This window comes from Sorex fumeus, unplaced genomic scaffold (genome assembly GCF_029834395.1).
Source record: "Sorex fumeus unplaced genomic scaffold, SorFum_2.1 ptg000169l, whole genome shotgun sequence".
NCBI lineage: Eukaryota > Metazoa > Chordata > Mammalia > Eulipotyphla > Soricidae > Sorex > Sorex fumeus.
Genome location: NW_026606226.1, coordinates 1,412,033 through 1,438,202, shown reverse-complemented (window position 1 = coordinate 1,438,202; position 26,170 = coordinate 1,412,033). Strand labels below are relative to the sequence as shown.

Sequence of the window (26,170 nt, the reverse complement as noted above, 5' to 3'; positions counted from 1 at the left end):
GCAGCTCAAAGCTGGGTCTCGATCTTTCTTCGCTGGAGAGGAGTGTCCTGGCCGATATGTCAGGTACGTGGGGCGGGTTCCTGCTGGCTCCTTGGTGTTTGCTGGAACCCCCCAGAATGGACGAGGAGGTCCTGGGGGAGCACTTACCAACAGAGGAGAGGTGGGGGTGGGGGGCATCTCGCGGAGGGACCCCTCATGTTGTCACCAGGGAGTGGACAGAGGGGTCTCACCGAGCTGGGCACACTGGAAGTGGTTTCCTGAGGCAGAGTTGGGCATGCCTGACAGAAAAGGTGGCCAAGAGGTGAAGGAAGAGAAGGACAAATTCTCATGTCTGTCCACCTGGTCCTGCAGACAGGGCGGGCAGGACGCAGGTGTCTGTGGATGGGGCTGTCAGAGGCCACCAGGAGGGCTGGGGACAGGATCCTATCCTTGTTCCCTGGATGGCAAGACAGTATAGTGGCACATCTCAGAGAACCGTGACGTAGAGAAACTTCTCGGAGATGTCCATCTGTCTGTGGCCTGTCCGTCTGTCCTTCGTCAGACCACTCAGCTTCCCCAGGTGCAAATCCACCTCCACAGAAGATCAGCCTGTGGTTCCGGGTCTGGGAGGAAGACAGACGCAGACGGCCCCTTTCTGCAAACACACACGGAGATGCTCACTGTGGCCGCCCACCCGCCTGGCCACACTCTGACGCTAGGGGACGTACAGTGGCCCCTGACGGCAGAGGTGCAGTGGGGAGGGGTGCACCGAGCACTTGGAGCACTGGGTAAGGGGCCGTGAAGGAGGCAGCCCACCAATTTCTCTGTGCTCTCTGCACAGCCTCCTAAGGAGGAGGACTTCATGGGGACCCGCCCCACCCCCCAGTATGAAAGCACCTCCAGGGGCGACATGCACGTCCACACCCCCAGCCAGGAGCAGTTCCAGAGAGCTGGGAGGATCTCTCCAGTCCAGCCCGGAGAGCTGGGCTGTGGGGCGCCGGGGGCCCTTGGGGCTGCATCCTGGGCAGAGTGGGGCGGGCATTATTTCCAGAGCTTAGGCGGGGGGGTGGGGGGGGCGGAATGAGAAACACATGTGTCTGGAGCCAGCCACCCACGTGAGGTGGGAAAACTCAGCTGGCTGGAAACAAGCTGAGCTGGCAAAGGCAGGGGCAGTGAGAGGAAGAAAAGAGGAGGATAGTGTCCTGCCCCGCCCTCCCTGCCCTGCAGAGCCCCAGCTCACTCGCCCTGCCTCTTGACCAATCTCACCTCCTCCAGGAAGCCTTCCCTGACTTCTTGAAGGGCAGCTGGTAGCTTCTTCCGTCCCCTCGCCCCCTCAATCTGATGGTCCCACACAGTCACAGTTTCCCCTGCTGGAGGTCACAACTGGCAGTTCCTGGAGACACTATCGAGGTCTCTGTCTCTCCTGGGCAAGTGCCTGGTACAGAAAAGGCACCGATATGGTTGGTGAGTGAGTAAATGAGAGATCATATAAGCAAACCCACAGCTGAAGCCACCTGGGCTCCTGAGGAGGGCTGTCAGCATCTCCCCAGAGGCCGGGTGCCCAAAGGGCTGGGGTTGGACTTCAGGCACCTTCAGTGACCTCTTGAGCACCCTGGGGTGCGTCCCTGGTGTCTTCCACCCTCCCCGAGCCCCGCCAACAGGCCCGCGCATGGTCCGCTGTACCCCAGCACTGTGGAGGAGGCCCCTATGAAATATAGCCCATCGCCAGAAAGAATCCAAAGACCAAATATTCGGATTAGACAACTTTTATTGCTGGGGCACCTCGGGGGGCCCAGCACCGTGAGGCACGGCCTGGCCAGCCAACCCCAGAGGCTCTGCCGGGGCTAAGGCACAAGTAGCTACCCGGTAGCAGGGCTGGCTGGTCAGAGAGGGCACTACAGGGGTCCAAGGGAAGTGGGAGACGGGGTGGGGGGCTATGGGTGTCCCTGAGAAAGGTGGAAAGGGCCACGGCTGCCTGTCAGGGGCAAAGCGTCTCCAGTCCTTCTGTGGGCCGTGCGGGGCCTGGGCGCATGCCAGCCTCGTTGCCAAAGCTGCACTCCCAGCTGTGCTCTCTTTCCAGGACAGTGGGGAAACTGAGGCGAGGGAAGCCGAGGAGAAGCTCTGAAGTCCCAGGACAGCCCTGGCGTGCAGGGCCCCCGGCCCGCGGGAGACAGCCTGGCGCTTCCTGGCATTGCGACTGCCGTGGCTCTGAGCATGCTGGGCCTGCCGCTTCCCTGAGTGTCTCTGTGCCCAGAGGACTCTGCTCTCTCATCTCCAGGGCAGGAGTCAGGGCTTGCAAGTGAGTTCCAGGACCATGAGGAGCCTTCCGGGCTCCCGAATATTTCAAAAAAAAAAAAAAACACACACACATCCGCTTCTTAAATACAAAAATAAATTAAAAATAAAATACGCGGTGACCGCCTGTGACCAGGCCAGGGCGTCCTTGTGGCGGTGCCCGGGTGGCAGGTGGCAGGTGGCAGCTGGGACCGACGGGAGTCGTGTCCACAGGGCTGGCCAGAAACTGTCTGTCCCTGCCAGGCCAGTGTCGCTGTGCTGCCCGCGGTGGTGGGTTCCTGGGAGCAAGAGTCCTGGCTGGGCCCTCCCTGGGCTGTCAGGGCTCCGCCTCCACCGTCCAGCAAGGACACCCCAGCCCAGGGAGCACCTGGTGGCGGTGAAGAGCTGACGCGAACCTGGTCTCAGAAGGGGTAAGGAGCGCAGCCACGCACGACATGGACACCCACACACACATGCACACACACGCACACACACACACGCCTATACAGGTACACAGTGTGAGCACAGCAGCATGTGTGTACACACCCGCAGAGACACACCAGGGGGGTACACACACAGACACACCCATGTGCTTATTCACAGACACAGTGAATGGTGGCAGTGGCCGTGAGGAAGGAGCGTGTGGCCTGTCCATTCGCAGGGAGAGGCAGGACCCGGTCACAACTTCCGGAAGCGCACCTCACTCTGAGAAGGAGAGAGAGAAAGAGAGAGAGAGAGAGAGAGACAGAGATAGAGAGAAAAACAGGGTGAGTATTGAAGGTGGGTGCACCCAGCCCTGCTCAGAGCCTAAAATTCAGCCAGGCGTCCCCCAGTGCTGCCCATGGGAAAGGTGGGGGAGGGTCTGCCAGCCCCCTTGGGCCCAGCACTGGAGCTCTGGAGCCCAAGATGCCCCCTGCCCTGCCCCCTGCAGACAGAGAAGGGCAGGCACAGACCCCCCCTTTACTGCTCAGAGGCTGCCCAGGGCAGACGGGGCACAGAGCAAGGGGGTGTCGCACTGGGCCAGCTTCGGTCCCTCTCCCAGGTCTCTGAGCAGGGTCCTGAGCCTCCCTGAGCCCTGGCCCTCAGCCCGCACCCTCCCAGTCCTGCACCGCCCACCCACCCCCAGCCCCGCACCTCCATCTTGCTGTAGATCCAGGGGAGCACCTCGGACACTTTGGTGTACACGCCTGGCTTGTTCCGCTGCCCGCAGCCCGTGCCCCAGCTGGTGATGCCCGCGAGGTACCAGCGGTTATTCTGCTCACACACCAGCGGGCCCCCGCTGTCACCCTATGGGGGAGATGTTTATCAGCGGGGTGGGGGCCAGGCCCCCAAGCCCCACCCCGCGCCGAGGCCTCACCTGGCAGGAGTCGCGGCCGCCACGCAGGTCCCCGGCACACATCATCCGGGGCGTCAGGTAGCTGTCGTACACCAGGTAGTCGTTGCACTTGTGGAAGTCGATGAGGTTGACCTGGACCTCCCGCAGGAAGAGGGACGTCTTCTCTGGGGGAGATGGGGTGGCGTGAGACTCCGGCAGCTCCAGTGAGGCATGCAGCCCTGGGGTGTCCCAGGAGCAGAAGCCTCATGCCAGGCTGGGCACCCCTTACTGGGCACCCCTGGCACCGGCCACCTGTCCCCTCGGGTCTCTGTCTTTGTTTGCAAGTGACCACACCCCGCCTCCCTGGGAGCAGCTGCCACCAAGGCTCGCGTGGAAGGAACCACAGGCTGAAGACCAGACACCACCCCATAGTGGCACAATTGGGTGATGGGGTAGGGGGGTGTGCCCAAGATCAAAGTGAGGTGCTCCTGGTCTGTCCCCTGGAGAGGTGGCCCAGTGCCAGATCGGGCCCCGCGGTGAGGCCCGGAAGTGAGGCCAAGCGAGACCCCGCGGATGGGAACCAAGGCAGTGAGTGTGTGTACCCCAAAGTGCCTGGTACCCCTTCTCCCAGCCATGAGAGGTGGCTGTCACATGCGCCCTGTTGCTGCGTTAAACCCAGGCTGCGTTATCCGTGGAGAAACAATAAAGGTTCCTGCTCCTGACATGCCCCGTTCCTGAATGCATCCTACTGCACCACAGGACAGCATAGCTCGGATGCTCTGAGGCCCCGATTGCGGGTGGGGTCCTTCTAACAGCCTCTTAGGGAGAAGCCCCCATGCTCGGGCTGTTTCTTGGGCTGTTCCTGGGGTCTTGGCTGGAGGACCCCATTATCCTGGAGGCTGCAGGGGTGCAGGGTAAACCGCCACCCCTCTGGCTCATCTCTGACTGGACCAGTCATCCAAATATATCTCAAGTATTAATGACTTTGTAATTTCATGGTAACTCAAGTAAAAAAAAAATGCTCTTACACAGACTGGCCAAGAAAAACCCAATATGACCAGACCGAGGCGAACCTCCAGGGATGCTTATTCCAAAGGGAAAGGGGGAAGCTGGCCCTCAGGAGAGGGAGTGGGGGTCAGGCGGAGGAGGGGGGACGCCACATTACAGGGAGTGGAGGGCCTCAGCGTCCCTCGGGTGAGAGAGCGAGGGCTGAGGTACGCGCGGCTGGGAACCATTCCCCGTCTCCACATTTTGGGCACTTCTGCCAGGGTCACGGGCCCCGCTGACCTCCACCACCCTGCTCCTGCCCAGGCTGGCATGGACTTGGGAGGGACTCAGGCAGGCTGGGAAGCCAGCACCCACCCGCCCTCTCCTGAGAACCCCCCTCCCCTGCCACTAGGACACAGTCACGGTGAGGGCAGCCCCAGGCCTGTGACTCTGTGTGCACAGCTGGGAGCCCTCCTCTGACCTCTGCCGCGTCATGCCTCCCTGCACACGCCTGCACAAACACAGTGCACACACAGGTACACCCACGCGTACACAAACACATGTATGCAGGGCACATAAATGTGTGCTCACACCCCGCATGTTGGTATTCTCTGCTGCTCACCATCCGTCTCCTTGGTCTTGCCGAAGCCTGTGATCCAGCAGGTCTCGTTGAGGCCAAAGGTCTGCCCGTGCATGGGGAGGCAGGCAGGGTGCATGTGAGCTGCAACGGGTTCAGCATCAGAGCAGGAGTGAGGCGGGGGAGCGGGGGAGAGAGATTGGGGGGGATGAGTGCAGGGGGAGGAGGAGCAAGACCCCTCCCTGCTCCCAAGATGGTTCAGAACACTGCAGGGCTCTGCATGAACAGGACAGAAACTCAACTGCCATGTCTTGACCCTCTAGCCCCTGTAGCTGCTGAGAGGAGAAGTACGTGCCTAGAAGCCACCCGGTGTGAAGCTGACATGGGGACTCCCCCACCCAGAGCTTCCGTGTTGGTCAGGTAGGGCGGGCAAGCAGGGGAGAGCATGGTCCAGCTTGTACTGGGGGGCACTGGCTGGCTGAGCCCACACTCAGGGGGCACCGAGAAGGTGCTTCTAAGTGCCACTGCACAGATACCTCTGACCACCCGGGTCCCGGGGTGCTGAGCACATTCCCACAAAGCTGCAATTTTCGAGAGGAAAATCCCGGAGAAAGAGAGAGGTGTGTTGCATGCATGTTTCCTGCACTCTCTGCGGCTTCCTGGCTTCCTGTCGGGGGAGCCCTCCTCACAGGGAAAGGCAGAGAGCAAGGAAGGGGGAGGAGAGGGAGAGGGAGGAAGGGAGTGAGGAGGGAAGGAGGGTGCAGATTCATTCTCCAGTGAACGAGGGCTTAAGCACTGCTGCCTAACAAATTTGACTCGAAAGTAAACCAACTAGAACAAATGACTGATGGCATCAGTTGTCAACAGCCGCAGAGTCTGACTTCTTAAAATAGTCTCCATCCACCCCGGAGACATGAAGTCTTCCACAAGGTTTAACACTGACACAGCCGACTCTGACCGGGAGGGGGGGGTGGAATTCAGTGCATCAGGACTTTGCACAGGCTGTTCTCTGACACTGCCGCCAGGTCTTGGCTTACCAGACCCGCTCAGGCACGTGCCCTGGTGTGTCTAGGCACTGGGCTATCTCATCTGAAAAGCAGGCAGGAGGGGCAGTACCTTCCGCTCCCCTGCAACAGGACTGGGATTCCGAGGGGGCTGGCTGGGGCCCCAGCAGTCTGGGGGATCAGCAGATACAGGTTTCACTATATGCTCTGGCCCTGCAGACCCAGTGCCCCCTTTCCTGTGGGCATGAGAGGCAAAGGGGAGGGGGGAGGAGGAGAAGGAGGAGGAGGAGGAGGAGGAGGAGGAGGAGGAGGAGGAGGAGGAGGAAGAGAAAGAAGAGGTCTAGAGCTTGCCTACTGGGGGTGTGGCTCCGTGTGGGCGTGGCTCCGTGTGGGCGTGTCCTTCTGTGGGTGTGCCCCATGGTATGGCTCTGCGTGGGCGTGCCCATGTGGGCGTGGCCACGTAGGGCATGTCCATAGGTGGGCGTGGCTCTGTGCGGGCGTGTCCCGCGTGGGCGGGGCACGGTGTGGGCGTGTCCATGCATGGGCGGGGCTCAGTGTGGGTAAACTTCCGGCTCCGCCCCCCCAAGCTCTGCCCTGTTCACTCATGCTCTCTGCTGAGCCCGCTCTGATTCATGCTCACAGGACCTGGATGATTCAGTGCTCTGAGGCAGCTCCAGTACTAGCACGGCTGGACTAACCAGAGACCCTCCCAGGCTTCCAGAACTGCCTGTCCTTCTTGGCTCTGCTCCCTTGGGGATGCCTGCCGCGAGGGCCCCCGTCCAATAGCTCCTCTGGCTCTCTCGCAAGTCCCCCTTGTGCCCCCCACCGCCACTGCCTCTGTGTGTCTCTCCTGTGAGCAACTGCAACCAGGCACTAACGAGTCAGCATATGGAGCCACATCGCAGCGCCACCCCCACTCCCCTCCCAGGTTCTCAGCATTTCTTGGTCTTTAGCTCCCGGCAAGGGCTGGACCTGCCTGATGTCCACTGCAGTGCCAGCCATTTGTCCATCAAGTGCCAAATGGAAATGGTACTCTGGAGCCCCATCCGGGGCCAGTCCCCAAGCTGCCCCTCATCACTCAGACCCCCTGGGGAATAAAGGCCCAGTGAAAGTCCTGCCTCCTCGGGAAGGGAAAGGCTGTGTGACACAGGAGAGCCCGAAGGCCTCTTCTCAGCGCCTGGCCGCTGGGATGAGCTCGCCTGGCCTCTGGGATGAGCTCGTCAATCAATACTAGGGAAAGGGTGCAATTGATCCATATCAATGAGGCTCAGTGAGTCTGGTGGGGGGGGGCAATCTGTAACTGTGGGGCAGCCTCTGGCTGTGGCAGCTATTTCCAACCTCTGGCCTTGACTTCCCCCCTGTGAAGCTCTGGAGTCCCCGCACGGGAATGGGGGTGGGGGGTCGCTCACCCGACAGCACCAGCGGCTTGGAGAGCCGCAGCAGGGCAATGTCATAATCATCCTGCTCGTCTGTGTAGTTGCTGTTGATGATTATTTGAGAGACAGATGCGGCCTCTGGCAGCCGCTGCAGGTCGTTGGTGCCCACGTACACCTTCCAGCCTTCCAGAATCTTCTCTCGGGTCCTGCATGAGCCACGAGAAAGTGTGGTCTGTTACCCACCAGGCAGGTCCGGCCAGCTGCAAGTGACCAGGGCAAGGAGGTATAGCCCTGGCACAAGAGTGGAGGCGGGAGAAAGACGAGAAGTCCTGGGTTGGGGGTGGCTCTATTTTAGCCCAGGGACTGAGGCGACCTCCCCACCCCCCACCCCCGACTCCCAAGACAGACATGGAAGGCAACCTGAGCTGCATACTGTGCCTGAGAATAATACTGAAGGCGGGGCTAGAGCAATAGCACAGCAGGTAAAGCGTTTGCCTTTCAGGCAGCCAATCTGGGTTCGATTCCCAGCATCCCATATGGTCCCCCAGCACCGCCAGGAGTAATTCCTGAGTGCATGAGCCCAGAGTAACCCCTGTGCAATGCCGGGTGTGACCACCCCCCCCCAAAAAAAGAATAACTAACACTGAAGAGGATGAGCACGGCTGCCAAGAGCTTCTCCCTGAGTCCCAGACATGGGGGAAGCTTACGGCCCGGTATGGCCCTCAGCCGAAACTTCAGATGCTTCCAAGGTGCCAGAGCAGCTGCTAGGACTCATTCTGTAGAGCTCATGTGCCTGGGGTCTGACCCAGATGCGCCCACCCACAGCATAGGCCAAGACTGGCCTTGGACTGTCCACTGGGAACATCCCGCCCTCCTGGGTTCCCCGGGACGATGCCTCTGACTCTCCTGTGAACGCCATCGCCAGCAGCAGCCCCGCCTGCTTCCAGCTCACCCCCTCTCCCTACGGACCCTCACCACGGCGTTTTCTCCTTCCCCTCAGAATCCCCAGGCATCGGGGACAGGCTGTGAGCTCCTTCTTGGTGGCCCTGGTGCTGGCCCCACCCCACACCCCCCAGACTGCCACCCTGAGACTCACACGAAGAAGCAGTGGGCGGCCGTGAGCACCCACTGGGCGTCAATGAGCGTGCCCCCGCAGATGTGGGAGGAGCCGTAGTGCAGGCTGACCTGCCAGGGCCACTTCTTCTCGGGGGCCAGCTCCCCTCCCACGATGCGCCCCGTCAAGGACCGCAGGCCACAGTCTGTGACAAAGCACACAGACCGGTCAGGAATGTGGGTCCTGGGGGGGGCACCCCCCATGCTGGTGAACCCCGCTGTGCTCATTGCATCTGAAAGGGCATCGCCCTCCCCCGGCTGTGTTTAGCTTTCTGGACTCACAGGGAGGACAGAGGGTTCGAGAACAACCTCCTCTCTCACTTATACAATCGTTTTCAGTTTGGGAGCTACACCTGAGGGTGCTCAGAGCTGACCCCTAGTTCTGTGCTCAGGGATCATTCCTGGCAGGGCTCAGGGGACCTTGTGTGGCACCAGGGATCAAGCCCAGGTCCAGCTGCATACAAGGCAAATGCCCCACTCCACTGCCCCCCCAACGCCAGCCCCCACACCGTTTATTTCACTGAGTCCACAAATCTAATAAAATGCCCCCATGTGAGCACTGCACTGAGCATGAGGGCCGCAGCCCCTGGACAAACAGACATTATCTCTATGGGTCACACCCCATGGAGCTGAGACGGCTCCCTGGAGACCCTCCCTCCCTGTGAAGGAGCAATAAAATCCCACAATGCACAGTAGGGCTCATCAGCCGGGCTTGGACCCCACACCAGGGGGCATTCCTAAGCCTGGTCGGGGGTGAGTCCCTTCCACCCCAAATCAGGGTCAGCAAGTTTGTTCACATGTGTGTCTTCCCTTCGAGGGAATGAGTGGGGAAGTAGGCGTCCGTGGAGTTGGGCAGGGGACACCCCCCCTTACCCCCCCCCTTGTAATTGAGAACCCAGGACGTGTGCTTTTGCTAAGAGCCAGGACTTGGGGGTCAGACTCAAGGCCAAATACCAGCCCCTCAGCGACCGGCTCTCTGACTTCGCGCTCTGAAGAGGCTTCAAGCCAGGATTCGGTTCCATCTCTGTGGTGAGCGGGGCGGGGCAGGGTAGGGGGGACCCATTGCATGATTTATCTGTCTGCCCCCTGCCCACAGAATGCAAAGAGGCAAGGAGGTTCAGAAATGCTCCCTTGGCACCTCTCCCTCCCTCCCTTTCCCTCTCTCCCTCCTTCCCTCTGCATCTCTCTGTCTCTGACTGTCTCTCTGTCTCTGTCTCTCTGTCTCTCTGTCTCTCTGGTTCTGGGTCACATCTGGAGGTGCTCAGGGTTTACTCCTGGCTCGTGCTCAGGGCTCACTTCTGCAGAGGACCATGTTGGGTGCTGGGGAGCAAGTCTGGGCTTCACCCCTCGCTCTCCCTCGACCCCACATCAGTTCCAGTTCGAGCTCCCTGTCTCATGGGGTTCCCTGTAAACTGGCCCCAGGTTGCTCTCCAGACCGCTGGGCCCTGCCCAGAATTGAGGGTCCTGGAGAAGCAGCAGTCCGGTTCCGGGCCTGAGCAGTCAGGAAAGAGGACAGCTGGCTGCAGCGGCGCCCAGGCCTTCCGGGACCCCCGACCCCAGAAACAGCTCTGCAGGCTAAACCCCTCTTCCGGGCTCAGCCTGCCAGCACTAGCCGTCTTCCCCAGAGGAAAGCCCACCCCACTGTCCCCCATCTCCTGCCCCACTGTAGGCTATAATCCAGCAAGAACAGTCCACTTACGGGAGCACTGGAGAGAGACGTATCGCTGGGAAGGGCACAGAGACCTGCAGGGGTCACAGGGAAAGGGACTGTTACTGCCTCCTGCAGAAAGTCCTCCTGGCTTGAATCCCCCCTGGTTCTTATCCCAAGGCACAGGTTTTGGCCTTGTCTGCCCTGGTGGCTCAGAGCACACTATGGCCCACTCTTCCCCCAACCACCCACTTTTCCTGCAGCAGACCCTGGGGACCTAGGACAGCATTGTCCCGGGTGACGGCCGGATGCCCCGGGCATGGCTGAGCACAGGGCGGGCATCTTGGCCGGGCTGACTTGCTTCCTCCTCCCTCCCCACGGCCAACACAGCAGGAGCCGGGACCCTCCTGATACCCCTCAAGAGGAGGCCAGGGGACCCAGCCGTCCTGCCGCAGGCATGTTACCCCCACCCCACCCCCCGCTCTCTCTCCCCACCCCACCTCACTCTGCAGGAGCTGGATGGAGGTGCCGCTTCACCCAGCCTCGGGCCCCAGGCAGCTCTGCTGGGAGCACCCCAACCTAAGTGCTCCCCGCACCCAGAGGCAGGGGAGGGGCGGGCAGGGGGAGGGCCTCGGAGCTGCCTCTGACATTCACGACAGACCCCAGAGCCTGGGTCCCTGCGAGCAGGGCGGGGCCTTGATGGCCCAGGGCCCCCGTCCTACCTGGACAGGCTCTCCTGGATGGTGGTGTTGTACTCCGAGACAGAGAGACTGATGCCCATGCCCCTGAGGGCCACCTCGGTTGTCCGGTACGCGCTGGGAGGGTCAGAGGGGAAGCAGGAGGAGCCCGTGAGACCGCAGGGACAGCCAGGGACAGGCCGGAAGCTTCTGCTGCCCTCCGGCCCACCTCTGGGTCCTGTGGCTGAGCCCCATCTCTCCAAACAGCACCCCACGGAGGACACTGGAAGGAGGCCGGCAAGGGGCCCACTCGGGACATGGGGTAGCCTCGTTCCCAGCTCTCATAGCTCATGGGCACCAGAATCAGCCCAGGTGTCCACTGGGCAGCTCCCATGCCCCAAACCCAGAGCCTCTGGCTGTGGTGACCCTGGCAGGGTGACCCGGGAAGCCATGCTCAGGCGGATTGCTAGCCCACGGCATACGCCAGGCCCCCGTTTTTCTCCCTCAAGCCGCCTCCGTTCTCTGCTCCCCTGCAGGCACAGGCAGACCCCAGAGTGTGCCCACCCCACACCATCCCCCACACCATCCCCCCACACCATCCCCCCCACCATCCCCCACACCATCCCCGAAACACCATCCCATCCCCCACACCATCCCCCACACCATCCCCCACACCATCCCCCACACCATCCCCCCACACCATCCCCCCACACCATCCCCCACACCATCCCCCACACCATCCCCCACACCATCCCCCACACCATCCCCCACACCATCCCCCCACACCATCCCCCACACCATCCCCACACCATCCCCACACCATCCCCCACACCATCCCCCCACACCATCCCCCTACAGCATCCCCCCACACCATCCCCCACACCATCCCCCCACACCATCCCCCACACCATCCCCCACACCATCCCCCATTCCTGGGCCCCCAGTCTCACCTCCTGCTGGGTTTCTACCTACCCCTTTTACAGAGAGACCCCTGGCCCTTTTCCCCACAGCCTCACCTACACCTTCAGACCAGAGAGAGGATCTGGGCACCAAGGCCTGTGTGCCCGAGACCCATCCCAGTGGGAGGCGGCTGTCAGCCCCCGCCCTGCTCCACTGGCCAGTCATGGTTTCTGGGTTCCACGTCTTTCTTAGATTGGGGTCCAGGGGAGTGGTATCCATAGCACCTCCCCCCTTTCCCCACTGGGGCATTCTGGCCCAAACCTAGCTTGTGAGGGTCCACGGAACAATCTGCTGGGCCCTGCAGCACATTCCTGGAGGGACGTGCAGACCGGCCCAGCCTGGGGCCCACAGCTAGGGACGAGGAGCACGAGGGTGCCAGGGCACAGGGACATGCGAGGCGAGCCCACATCCTGGGGTTACTCAGCCCTGCCTTGGTATCCCAGGGCGACACCCCTTCAGAGCCTCCAGGGTGTTCTGACCTCACTGGTGGTCCCTGAGAATCTTTGGGAAGGTCGGCAGAGCTCAGCAGAGCTGCGGGATCACTCCTGGCGGTGCTCAGGGATCATACATGGTGCCAGGGGGCCAACCTGGGCAGGCTTCATGCCAGGCAAGTGCCCTAGTCCCGGCACTATTTCTCTGGTTCTGAGGGTCTGCTTATGGGGGAGGGGGTCTTGCAAACACCCTGAGCCGCACTTGCCCGAGGCAGGTGGGGGGCACTGACCTCTCAAAGCCCAGCTGCTGGCAGGCCCTCTCGGAGTAGTTGCTGTTCCAGCTGTCGCTGCAGACCGGGAGCCACTGGTGGGACGCGGCAGAGTAGACCCGGAGCAGAGACCTGTCCCAGTCAAACCTGACTGCGGGGCAAGCAGAGGCAGGAGAGCGCCCTCAGCGCTGAGAAGGGCCAGGTGGGATTTCGGACTGAGGCCCAGGAGTGGCCAGCCATGCCCAGGGGCCCCGGATGCCTGGGAAGCCAAAGGCAGGCTGGGGCTGGGAAGGGCCCGAGGCCTCCATCCAGGCACCAATAGTGAGCACGGCAAGGAGTGGGCACCCGGGGGCGGGCACCCTCCCCACAGGGCATGAGGAGGAAGGCCTGAGATGGGAGCAGTCTGGGCAGCCCAGTCAGAGGGCAGGGGCCACGGTGCCAGGAGCAGACCACGCAGGGAGAGCCCCTTCTGGGCAGCCACCTGCAGACTCGCCTTCAGGAAGGCTCAATGGAGGGGCAGGGCCAGACGCTGGGGGGCACATGGGTGGGGCGGTGGAGCCTCCCTGGCTCCGGCAGCTCCACGTGGGTTGGCATTGGGAGTGGCGGGACTCGTCCCTCAGAGTCACTGGGCTGCCTCGCAGGCCACAAGCCTGGGGCGTAGAGGTGTGTGACCTGCCTGCGGCCCACCACACTCAGAGCTGGGTTCACAGCAGAAGCTGCGACTCTCTGTCCACTCCCTCCCAAGGGGGCCGGCTCCAGTGTGCAACCTTCATGGTACACACATCACGCATGCACCACTCATGCGCCACACATGTGTACACAGGTGTATACATATGTGTGCAATCCCTCGTTCCACACATGCACATATACACACTATGCCCGCGCCATGCACACATGCACTACACCTGAAACCATGCACACATGCACTATACCTAGACCATGCACACATGCACACACCACCTGTGTTCTCCACATTCATGTGCACGCATGAACCACACAAGCACACACCATGTACTATGCACACATGCACACACCATGTACTATGCACACATGCACACACCATGTACTATGCACACATGCGCACCCCACCCAAGTTCTCCACACTCATGGGCACGCACGCACCACCCGTGGACCACACTCGCACACACCATGCCTGTACTATGCACACCTGCACATACCATGCGTGTTCTCCACACTCATGTGTATGCATGCACTACCCGTGGACCACACACGCACACACCAGGCATGTACCACGCACACATACACCCTCACACACTCCCCTGCCATAGAGCACACAGGCACCTGCGCGCACCACCCGTGTACCATGCGCCGACCACACACGCACACCCCCTGCGTGTACCGCGCACAGAGGCGCACCCCGAACAGCGCACGCGCCAGCCACACCCTCACCGCAGCCCAGCTCGTCCGTCTTCAGCTTGCAGTCCACCACCCCGTCACAGCGCACGGCGTGCCGCGGGCAGCTCTCCACCGGCTCCTTGTACTCGATCCCCGTGTGGCCCCGCCAGAAATAAACTGCAACAAGAGACGCCGAGAGCCGGGTGAGCGCCTGCCCCCCGAGAGGCAGGACCGGAGCAGCCCAAGGCCCTGGGGGGTTCGGACACCGACCTGCGATCCCTCTGGGACTCTGGGGCTCTCGTCCCCCATCTGTGTGGAGAGAAAAGCTGCTCAGGGGGGCTCCAGGAGGTGCCGGGGGGCTCCTGCAAGCAGGGCAGCACCGGCCACCCTGAGAGCAAAGTGGGGCGCGGGAGGAGGAGAGCAGGATCAACTCCCCCGGCCAGGAACCCTTGCCCGGCACCCACTGGGGTCCCTTTGTCTCGGTGGCCCTGGTCACAGCAGTCCCTCCTCCCGGCACCTGGGCGGGCAAGGGGCAACTGTGCCCACTCCCCGCTGGCGGGCCCTCGGGCCCCAGAGCACCAGGGTTTTCTCCCCCCACACACATTGTCTCTGGACAGGGGGTGTCCCCAGGGCTCAGCTCTGCCCCTCACTGGGCCCAAGGCCTGTAAATGTTTCCCAGGCACCACACCAGGGGCCTGATTCCCCATCCTGAAGCCACTCCCTGGAGCCTGTTTCTAAGACTTCCCTCCCCCGTCCTGGGCGGCCAGGCTCTAGGCCTCACTCCCACCCCCCCAGTCCTCAGCTGTGCCCCCCTTTCTCCCACTGGTCCCTGGTGACCCCACAGAGCTGCTAACTCTCGGTTCCTGGCCTTTCCCCTCCCTCACCCTGGGCTCGGCCACCCAGTGCTCTCAGGATCTTGCTCAGAAACCCAGAGAAGCTGCCTGGTAGGGCAGTGCCAGGGGCGGTGGTGGGAGGGTCCCCTGGATGGCGAGTGGGAAGAGCACTGGACAGGAAGTCCAGGGTGGGGACCAGGGTTCTGGAAGTGATGCCAGCATGTGACTACACAGTGTCAGAGCAGCTTCCTGGCCCCAGAGGGTCAGGACGAGGAGGGGGATCCAGTGAGAAGTTCGGCCTTTCTGGGACCCTGCCCTCCAGGCAACTGTTGGGGGCAGATGCGGAGCCTGGCCCAGGTCCTCCGGGGAGGGACAGCTGCTCAGCTTCTCTGTCTGGAGCGACTTGCCGGCTCGCCCTTCCAGCTGGGCCCTCCTGTGCTCTCACCCTTAGCCTCTCACTCCCACCGCTCACCGGGTGCCTGCTCCCAGCCTGCCCCTCCCTGTGCCTCCCATCCTCCCTCCCACAGCCACCCTGTGTCCCCAGAAACCACCTCCTTTGGCCCATCAGGCCCCGCCCCCGAGACCCTGGCTCCTAGCGGACTCCAGGGCAGTGGCTCCCGGACATGGCTGACCCCAAAAAGAATGCTAAGCTCCTGAGGGTTTGATCCCACTGACCGGAAACACTGAGGCCCCGTCCGCCCCTCTGGGGATGAGGGTTCGTCCCCGACTCTCCCAGCAGTCCCCGAGTCTGGGGCCCTTCCCAGTGATGTTCCACCGAGGGTGCCAGCTACTGGGCCCTGCGGTGCTGGGCCACCCTGGGGTGCTGGAAGCTTCCAGGGCTGCATCTGTGATATCTGGAGGCCATGTGGTGCTGGGCATCAAGCCCGGGCGGCCTCAGCTAAGGCAGCTGCCTCCCCCCACCTCACTCTGTCCCCTTCTCCCATTTCACGACCAGGGGCGGTTGTCACCTTCCGGGGCACACAGCAGGACGCCATCCCAAGGCCCAGAAGCCGTGCTCAGAGAGGGTCCCCGACCTGCCACCAGATCCCACTTCCCCTGCCTCCGAGAGCCCCAGGATCACAGGGGTCACTGGCAGGAATGTCCGTCTGCACACCGGGAGACCGCCCGCCCCCCCCAACCACCCTGCCCGACGGCATCAGTGGCCACACTCACAAAGGACAATGAGGGACGCCACCAGGGCGATGAGCAGCAGGACACACCCGATGAGCGGCAGCCGCTTCTTGCCCTCGCGCCAGCTGAACTTGGGCACGCGGGCACCTGTGGGTGAGGGGCAGCGGTCAGGGAACGAGCCCAGCGCCACCCAGGGGGGAGGCACCCCCCCCCCCCCGCATCCTGAGTGCGGTTCCACTCCCATTCCCTGCTTCCAATGGCCTCCTTCCCGGTGGTGCCTCCACCAGAAGCCGGTCAGGCCTCAGCATGTGTCACCCTGCAGCCGGAGCTGAGATAATGAACAGTAAAATGGCGTCGTTATACCCATTTCACAGGCGGGGAAAGTGAGGCTTGGTGGTCATTACAGGCTCACCCTGAGGCCTGACGTGAGGTCATCAGCAGTAAACTGGGTATGCCTGCATCCATTTCACAAACAGGGAAAGTGAGGCCCGTGGAAGGATATTCAAAGAAGGCACTCGGAGTTACGTGGCTGGTGAGTGGAGTGTACTTGCCGCCAGAGGCTGCCTCCCCTCAACCCCCGGGGAGGGCACGACTGTGAGCCTGGCCCGAGCCTGGCCACTTCCTGGGCCCTGTGGTGTCAGGGAGACAACAGGGCAGTGTGGGTGGGCGTGGACACTGTTCACACCAGGGAAGGGTCCCGGGCCCCCTGGGGAGTTCTGATTTCCGGCCACCATTTGGGGTGTTCAGCGTGAGGCACGCCCTCCTGCTCAGAGAGGCCCCCCTCCTGCTGCCCCCAGACAGACCCACTGACCGGGGCCTGGTGCCCACATAGAACCCAACTCCCCTGGCGGGGCCCCCCGTCTGCACTCTGACCCCAGGGGCGGTTGCTCCTCCCTCCGCCAGGGTCCCCATTCTTCTGCCTTGTGTTGGCGCCTTTCTACCTCCCTCATTGCCCCTGATGCACCCTCTCCCCGCACCCCTTCTCTGAGGGCAGAGAGTCCAGCTCACCTGCCCCATCGGCCCTGGGGGTGGGCGCTGGCCCGGCTGAAGCTGCTCGCACTGGCACGGCCCCCACGGGGGTCGCTCGGACGAGGTACGCTCTGGTCGGAGAGGACATCGTGGAGGCCGAGTGGGTGGACGATGACCTGCTGGACGATGACCTGGAGGGCGACGTCCGGGCGGGGAGGGCCGAGACGGGGGCAGCGCGGGCCGGGGCCGGGCGAGTGGGATTCGGGCGGGCGGGGGAGCCATTCTGGAAGAAGAGCGGAGGATGAGCACTGCAAGCAGCTCCTGAGGGAGCGTGGCCAGGGCCGGGACAAGCAGCCCCCAGAAGGAAAGTGTCCCCAGAGATGCCGTCCTGGGATGGACACTCAGGGCCCAGCTCCCCCCACACCAGGCCCTGAAGAGGGAGGGGGCATCTGCCAGTGCCCAGGGCCCCTCAGACAAGGGGGCAGGGGCTCAAACAGACAGGGTCCCCCACGGGGCACACGCCTCCCTCCTCTCCCCTTGGCACCTGCTGTCCCCGGACCTGCCGCTGTCCTTTCAAGGACGTTGGTCAGCTGTGGCCACTGTAAGCCCCGGTGCTCACAGGCTTGGTCACTGATGACACGGGACGAGCCTCAGGGAAAGCTCTGTCCTGCCTCGGACTCCTGCTCTCAACTGCACCCGAGTTCAGACCAGGTGTAGCTTGTTCTCTGGAGACTCCCCAGCCCGCAGAGGCCACACGCACGCACACAGCTCCTGCTCATGGGCGCGTGCACGCCATCCCGCACACTGCAGAGGCCACACGCACATACGTGTGCACTCACTCCCCACACCACCCAGGTGCATGTTCACACGTCTCCACATGCACATATGTGCCCGTGATCCCGCACCCGCAGAGGCGTGCTCACACACCCACACGCACATACATGTGCACACAATCCCTGCACCCACAGAGGCGTGCTCACACACCCACATGCACATACATGTACATGTGATCCCCGCACCCACACAGGTGTGCTCAACCCACTGCCCCCCTCCCCACTCACAGATGCATGTGCACATTCTGCACTCTCTGTGCCTGGACACGGCGTCTACATGGGAACTGGAGAGACAGACATGGAGGAGGAGCACCCGTGCCGGCCAGGCATGTTCCTGGCAGAGGCCAGGGGTGACCCAGCAGCCCGGCGCCCCCAGACGATTCACTCACTGACACCCGGCTTGGCCCTAGGATGCAGAGGGGCTTCGTGCCCACAGGGCCTGGGGGAGGGGGCGGCTCCTGCTCGGGTTACTTGTTTGTGCCCATTCTTTGTCCCCAGAGTGAGCAGTGCTGGATTTGGTCACCCCTTGGCTTTTGCGGGGGGGGGGGGGGTGAGGGGTGGTGGGGAGACTTCAAGGAATCTTGGGTCTGGGCCCCACTTGGGTGCCAGAGGCAGGGACCAGGAGAGCTAGGCCCGGGGAGAGCCTGGAGACCCACTGGTGGCGCCCCTGTTCCCAGCCAGCTGTGTAGAGACAACCCCCTGTGCGTGTGCTTAGGGGCAGAAGCCCAAGAGCTGCCACTGGCCCCTGAACCAGAGTTCACAACCCGGGTCAGGCAATGGGGTTCATCCAGCAGAGCCACTTCCCAGAGGGCTGGACTTGGGGGCAGTCACGAGGGAGCGGGAGGATGTGTGGGGGGACAGTTTCCATCATGGGGCCTGCCACTCACTTTTCAGGAAAAAAAAACCCTCGGTGCTCTCTTCCAGGAAACCTAACTTCATGATGCCAACACAGAGAAAGTGCCCCCCAACTGCAACAGTGCCCCCCGATCAGCTGCCCACTTTGGGAACCACAGGCAGATGGGGCCCCTGCTCCGTGCCCAGACAGTGGCCTCACTTTCCCTTGTCTAGTCTTGAGTATGTACTGTTGGGGCTGAAAATCCCGGGGGCTCTGATAAGATAAAGGAAGAATGTGCGGGCCTGGCACGGGGCAGGAAGTGGCCGCACCCTGTCCCCGACTGTGGAGCCCACGGAGACAGCCCTGCTGAGATATGCCAGTCGGACGGCCAGGGGGCATGAGCAAAGACCAGTTGGGGGGGGGGCACACACAATACAACGCAACAAAAGCTCACTTTGTCTTGTGTGTGCAAGACAAAGCCGCGGGAGAGACGGTACAGGACCATGGCACCGCCCTGCTCACAGCCGGTCCAGGTTCAATCCCTGGCACCCCACAGGTCCCCTGAACCTGCCAGGAGTCAGCACTGCCAGGTGGGGCCCAAACCACCCCCCCACCTCCAATTAGAAAGACCAGCAATTGGCAACCTTTTTATTCTAAATCACTGCTTTAGAATTCCACCAGGGGTAATTTGATGTAAATTGTACATCAGGGGTCTCATGACCTGCTGCTCGTCCCATCTCTAGGCGGCTGGGGGCTTCAGAAGCCCACCTTACAGATGGGGAAACTGAGGCGTCACAGAGCACCCTCCCCACCTTGGGGTCACCCAAGTTCCTGTCCCTGAAATGGGCCCCTGGGTTCTGCCTCACGCAGGACATGGGGCCAAGAGCCGGGAGGGGGCCACTATGGCTCAGGACTGCTGTGAAGTGTCAGTGGTTGAGGGACTGTCTTGTCTTGCGGAACTTAACCTGGGGACAGGGCAGCCAGCCCATGACCCAGGGCTCATGACCTGTTGGTGACGGCCACCAGATGGGGCCTCCTCACGCCTGTTTCCTTATCTGAGGTGACTCAGTTGCCCGCTTGCACGCACACATCTGTGAGGGCTGTGTGCTGGGCACCAGGACAAGTGGCTGGCCACTGCCAGGGCGTGGGTGTGTATGTGTGGCATACCCTAGGCCTGTTTCTGAGGGACGGTGGTGAGGAAGGAAGTGATTGATAGCCATGCCACTCACCTGTGCCGTGGGCCGGATCCCTGTGGAATGAACCCTATGGGATCCACCCTGTCACTTGGGAAGCCCCAGGAGCAGGGTGACAGCACCCAGGGCACTATGCCCAGGACAGGGGCAGCTGGGGAGGGTTTTGAACCCCCAGGAGGCCAAGGGCACCCCCCATTCTTTCTTGGTGAGGGCAGGGCAAGGACCTGAGCACAGTGTCCAAGGGGAAAACCAGATGACCAAGTGGCCTCCCAGACCCACAGTCCCCCCTTCCTCCCTGGGGGTTTCCTGCAGGGAGCTGTCACCCACCCCACCAGCCGGTGAGGTGGCAACATCTGGCAGCAGAAGTGACTTAAGTCCCAGTTTATGGAGAATGAAACCGGCGTTCAAAAACCAACCAGTGCACCCCCTAACTGATGACGGGTCTCATGGGGATACCCCCTGATTCCAACCTGAGTTGAGCATGGAGGCAGGACCCCTGACCCCAGAGGAGAGAGGACAGTGGGGGAAGGGGGGTACAGGAGAAGGTGGGGTGGGATGGGGAGCAGAGGAAGTGGGGTGGGTCGAGCAAGCTCAGGGAGCCCGGGGGGGTCCCAAAAGCTGAGTCCTGCCTGGTACTGACTCTGCCAGAGGCAGATGTGCCATCCCTAACCTTCAGACAGGAGGCAAAGGACAGTCCTGGGGCCGTCAGCTGAGTCTGGGGGAGACTGTAGTGAGCCTCTGGCTCTGCACCCAGAGAGTGAGGCAATGGGGAGTCACTCCCGGCCACACTTGTAGAAGTTGCCTTGGCCTCTGGAGTCCCCCGAAAGGTCATGCTAGGGGGCAGAATCGTGGGTCTGGGGGCCTGAGAGGGCAGAGCTCCCACTAAGTCAGGCAGCTCCGGTCGGCACCCATGAGACAAGCACCGCGGAGTCAGAGCCGGGGGCCAGGAGAGGGTCTGACATGCTGCCCATGGTGGGGAGGTCAGGTCTCCCCATGGAGAAGTGGCAGTGCGAGGCCCACCCAGACTGGAGGGAGTGGGGTGGAGGGCCAGCCCCGCCAGAGAGGCCTGGTCTGTCCCCCAGCATGTCCCCGGTGGCCCTCTCGGCCTCTGCCCGGCTGCCTTCCCCAGCTCCTTCCCGGGTGCTGCCGGCTGGTTCCTGGAGAGCGCCCAGGACACAGGGATCCAGGGAGGAGTTTCCTTGCTCAAGGTCCCGAGAGCCACAGGGCAGAGCCGGGACCAGAACCTGTCCGACTCCCGACTTGAGGAACCAGGAGTGGCCGTTCCCTCAGAGGATTGGAACTCGCCTCCGGGGGCCGGGCCCGGGGCTCCTCACCCACCTACACCCCACAGTCCCCTCCCCGGGCCCTCAGGTGGGTGGACAGGGCGGGGCCGGGGTCAGGGCTTGGCCTCTCCTCCGACCCTGATAAGGATTATTGGTCTCAGTTTGCAGATAAGGAAGGAGAGGTCAGACCCTACACGCTGGGCCCAAAGTGACCTAGGTTGACCTTAGAGCAGACCTGAGCCCCCTGACACCTAACCTGGCGTGTTCCCCCTGCTGGGGGGGGGTGTCCCAGCCCCCTGAGAAGCGGACATCTGTCTCCCGTCTGGGGACAGACACTGGTCCCTTGGGATGCTGTCCTAGTCTTGCCCTGGTCTCCTGGCTCTGCGGCCTCCAGCCCGCCAGACCATGGCTGCGAGGGTCATGGAGGCTGTGTGAGAGCGAGTCTCCCCGGGGTCTCTGCCTCCGCCTGACGAAGCCCCAGAATTTATAGAGGTGGGTCGGGGGGTACCTGGAACTCCAGGCTGCAGCCAGGGGCGTCCACCTAAGCCCACCACAAATCTCAGAAGCCAAAGCCGCACTGCTCAGCCCTATAGAACCCCCTCCCCCCCCCACCCCAACTGCCCCCAGCAAGGTGATGATGGCCCAGGAAGGTGGGGTCCGGTCTACAGGAACCAGGCATGCTTTGCCGCCCACCTTGTGCCCCCAGAAACCCACAAATGCAGATGGGTTTCCGGCAACCCTCCCAGCACCCTGTTCTGTCCCCTACCATGCTCCAGGCAGCCTGGCCAGAAGAATGACTGTCGCGGTGTGACTTGTTCCAGCCCAAGGCACGGGCCCGTTCCTCACAGAGCCTCACTCGGACCTCGGACACGAGGACACAGAGTGGGGGGGGGGGGCAGGGGGAACCAGCTCTTTCCACACAGGGGTCCGCGGAACAGCCTCTGAGAAGCCCCGGTGGGGAGTCCCAGGGCTGAGGCACTGTTCACCCCCAATCCTCTCCAGACGGGATGGTGCCACCTCGAGTTCCTCCCGGCGGTGTTGGCACCTGTCTCACAAAGCGCCCATGCAGCCAGAGGCCTCTGGACTCCCCGCGGGCCCGTCGCACACACCTCCGGTGAGTGTCCTTTGTTCATTCATTCACGGTCACCCACCGAGTCCTTCAACCCCAGCTGGTGCTCTGGTGCTGGGCAAGCCACAGCCCGTTCCAGGAACTGTCTCCCTCTGTCCCTCTCTGACCCCGCGGGGGTGAGGCCGCCGTTCAGGGCTGGGCCGTGCTGGGGTCTCCATGGACATTCTGAGCCTGGACACCCGCCTCCCGTTGGCTGGCAGAGCCCTGGGCTCCCTGTCCCGGCTTCCTGGGTACCTCACCTCCACCCCCCAGCAACCTGCCCACCTGCCTGGGCACCGGCCACCCCCGTGTTGCCTTGCCAGGAGGAAACTGTTGTGGCCAAACAAGACACTTAGGCTAAGTGGATCCTGTTACATCAGCAGGGCCGCCAGGACACACTCCCACGCGCCCTGGCATCAGCCGGGCAGGGACATGAGGTGGGCAGGAGCCAGGATCCGAGGTTCCCTGCACTTGGGGGTCAGGGGGACAGCAGAGTGACCTGTGGGGAGTGACCCGCTGACAGCCGCTGAGAGCAGCCCTCACTCCACTGTGGGAAGTCCCCCCTGGAGGCGTGCAGTCCACTCGGCCCGTCCACTCGTGGCTCTGGTCAACACTGCACTTCTTTGAAGCTGCTCAGCACTCAGAACATTGAATGTTCCAGAAGCACATCGAACAGAGACCCAGAAGTGTGGGTCCAGCCCTCTGAAGGGGCCAGAAGTGGGTGCCTGCTGCTGCCTTCATGGCCCATAGAGTGGACATTCTCTGAGTATCCGACAGCCGTGTCCAGCTGGCGCCAAACGCAGTGGTCAACCGTCTCCCTCTGGGAACACTGAGGTGGACGGCAGCTCATTCCTTCATGGATGCGAACACTCGGGGACGAAAGCTACAGCTGACCTGGGACTCGCTCTGTGTTCTTTGCCCCCTGAGCGCCCACCCAATGCACATCGGCTCCTCTCAGAGGCGCTCAGAGCCCCTCCTTCCTCGCCCCTCTGTGGCCCCCACCCCACTCCATCCCCACAGGTGCTGGAGCCCAAGGAAGTGAGGAAGGGGCAGCCTCTCCCTGCAGACCCAGGGGACAGGCCAGAGCTCACACCCCAGCTGCTGACAGGAACGAAGGCCGCTCCCTCCCCATCCCCCAGCTCCAAGACTGGAGGGGGGCCCCGATGAGGGGTGCCTTCAAGATCCCTCAAAAGGGATGCAGCTGTCGCCACCTTTTTTCCTTCTGTGGCGGGAGCGGCTCCCGGAAGGCCCAGCACTCCTCCCACACCCCTGGACACTCAGCTCACGGGTTCAGTGGGAGGCCCCGGAGTCCATCAATAACATCAAGTCTGTCCTCTTCTCTCTCCTGGCCTTTCGGGGGTGGGAGGGTCTTTCCTGCAAGCCCCCACCCCCAGCTTCAGGCCTGGCCCTCCGACCCCAGCAGGCTGTGCCCTCCAGGGAGAGGGCCCGGGTACAGGGACCATATCGTTGGGTCCCTGGCTGTGGCTGTGGGTCCCCCCGCCCCAACCACCCAGTGCCACTTAGGCATTCACCTTATTGCCTGCAGGGGCTCCACGCACTCCCCGAGGCCTGGAGCCAAGGGGCCTGGGTGAGGAGGACCCAGGGGCCCAGGGCAGATGAGGACAGGGCAGAGGGAGGCGGCAGAGACCCTCAGAGTGGGCGGGAAGAGCAGGACGAGAGTAGCTGGGACGGGCCACAGGGTGAACTGCAAGCATGAGCACGGAGCCTGTGGCAGGGCCGGCACCAGCCCCTCCGCGGCTCAGTGGGCACCAGAAGAGGAAACCTGAGCCTGATGGCCACCACAGGAACGTCCTCAGGGGGCAGAAAGCGGGGCCCAGCAGGACAGACTGTGGAGACCAGCTGGCGGGAGGCCGGTCTCTCTGGGGACATCCTAGCTGCTTCCACCACTAAGAACAGAGGAAGTTGCCTGCGCTGGACAGAGGGGGTGACAGTGACCCTGACCCCGGCAGGTCCTTGGGGGCTAAAAGTGAGCCCCTGAATAGGAGAGCGGGAGAGGCTGACGCCCCTTCTTCACAGGGAGAGCTCTCTCGCCCCTACAAAGCCCCCATTTTCTCTAGAACGTTCTGTGAGTGCTGTGAGGCTTGGCTGAGGCAGCCCTGAAAGTGCCCAGAGTCCCCTGCCCAGGGTACCTGCTTCTAGGAGCCCATGAAGGGAGGCAAACCAGCTGGAAAAGGCCCATTTGTTCCCCCCCACCACACACACACACACACACACACACAGATACATGCACACAGACACACAGATACACACACAGACACACACACACAGATACACGCACAGACACACAGACACACTCACAGATACACACACAAATACACACACAGACACACAAAGACACAAACATACACACACACACACAGACACACACACAGATACATGCACACAGACACACAGAGAGACACACAGACACACAGACACACACACAGATACACACACAGACACACAGACACACTCACAGATACACACACAGATACACACACAGACACACAAAGACACACAAAGACACACACACACACACACACACACACAGACCCGAGCCAGCGCCCGACCCTGCTCCTGGCCCAGGCTCGGGACCCCACTCACCCGGCTGCTGTCCCTGTCCATGGTCTCCAGGGAGGCTCAGCTGCCAGGCTCAGCTGGTGTCCACGGGAAGGTCCATGTTGGACTCCGGCTTCCCGGACATGTGTGGAAAAGGGGGCTGGAGGGCCCAGGGCCAGCCCCCTGGCACAGCGGGGCGGGGCGGCAGGTTGGGAGGTGTGAGGTAATCCCGAGTATAAACAACACAGCAGAACTAGCCCGACCTGTCCCTCGGCCCTCCTCCCGGGCCATCCCAGTCACTCAGCGAATACCAGATACCAGAAGAGCTCAGCCCTGAAACTGCCCCCACAGCACAGCCGGGGGGACTGGGGGCTCCCCATGCCGAGGGGATTCCTGGGAGAAAGCACCGGACCCTGTGAGGAATACCGTGGTGGGGCGCCCCTGAACCCCTAAAGCAAGCGCTTCTCCAGGCTGCGGAGGCAGGAGCTGGCCCGGGAGGGGGCGCGTCCCAGGCAGGGATCCGGGTGCCACCCACCACAGGGCAAGGTGACACGTGTCCAAATCCCCAATCCAGGCGGGCACCTGGCACATTTCCCACCACTCTCACCCCCCCCCCCCCGCCCCAAAGTTGATTTTCAAATTTAAATTTTCAAATTCTGAGAAAATTCCTGCACTGCCTGGGTGGCCTCTGCGGGAATGATGAACTGGGTGGAGGCAGTATCCCAACATCTGTCCTGAGCAGCTCGGGCTGACGCACCCATGTGCCCAGCCAGGACCCCTCTCCAGTCCCACCCACCCTCAAAAGAAGAGACAGAGGGGCTGGAGCAATAGTACAGTGGGGAGGGAGTTTGCCTTGCACGCGGCCAATCGGGGTTCAATTCCCAGCATCCCATATGGTCCCCTGAATACCACCAGGAGTAACTCCTGAGTGCATGAGCCAGGAGTAACCCCTGAGCATCGCCGGGCGTCACCCAAAAGGCAAAAGAAAAAAAAGAAGAGGCAGAGCCCCAGCGTCCCCCACAGCGCTGGAACTAGGGGTCGCAAAGATGGAGCTTTGGGGAGAATTTTGCTGATCAAGCCAGTGGGGCACAGGGTGGAGATGTGTGGGCTTCCGAGTGACGAGGGGTGTGTGAAGATCACCCTAGGATGGGGCGGACAGAGCCCAGAGCCAGTAGCTGCCCCAGGACAGAGCTGGCCAAGTGCCTGGCACAGGGAAGGCATCCAGCCCTGGCGACATCCTATCTTCCCTCCTGCTCTCATCCCTGCCTTCAGGACTGGTTCTGGGGGCCCCTGGCATGCTCTGGGTCAGGGCCCAGAACCTGCCTTTGGCTCTCAGTGTGGTGGGTCAAGGCAGATGGAAACAGACGGCCGGCAGAATAAATGAGGAGACTGGAGAATAAGGCCACGTGATAGAAAGAGGAAGGGCTGGAGAAAAATAAAGCCAGGAAAGGAAGCAGGTG

The 26,170-nt window shown here is 62.3% G+C and overlaps 1 protein-coding gene across 1 annotated transcript; it reads right to left on the bottom strand.

Moving 5' to 3' along the window:
* Positions 1-2,931: 2,931 nt before the first annotated feature.
* On the bottom strand, positions 2,932-24,776 carry TMPRSS13 (transmembrane serine protease 13). Its single transcript, XM_056107536.1, has 13 exons — positions 24,756-24,776; positions 16,939-17,182; positions 15,973-16,077; positions 14,021-14,143; positions 12,632-12,761; positions 10,996-11,088; positions 10,325-10,368; positions 8,609-8,771; positions 7,546-7,718; positions 5,178-5,276; positions 3,611-3,753; positions 3,388-3,540; positions 2,932-2,958 (listed from the first exon to the last, which is right to left on the bottom strand). The coding sequence occupies exons 1-13, from the start codon at positions 24,774-24,776 to the stop codon at positions 2,932-2,934; spliced, it is 1,518 nt and encodes a 505-aa protein (XP_055963511.1).
* Between the last annotated feature and the right edge of the window lie 1,394 nt (positions 24,777-26,170).

Excerpts from the sequence above, each read along its gene's own strand:
- TMPRSS13 (XM_056107536.1), bottom strand. The coding sequence starts at position 24,776 with ATGGACAGGGACAGCAGCCGG. Across the intron at positions 10,369-10,995 it reads ATCCAGGAGAGCCTGTCCAG|GTCTCTGTGCCCTTCCCAGC; the intron begins GTAGGACGGGGG and ends TGACCCCTGCAG. Across the intron at positions 2,959-3,387 it reads GGATCTACAGCAAGATGGAG|AGTGAGGTGCGCTTCCGGAA; the intron begins GTGCGGGGCTGG and ends TCTCCTTCTCAG.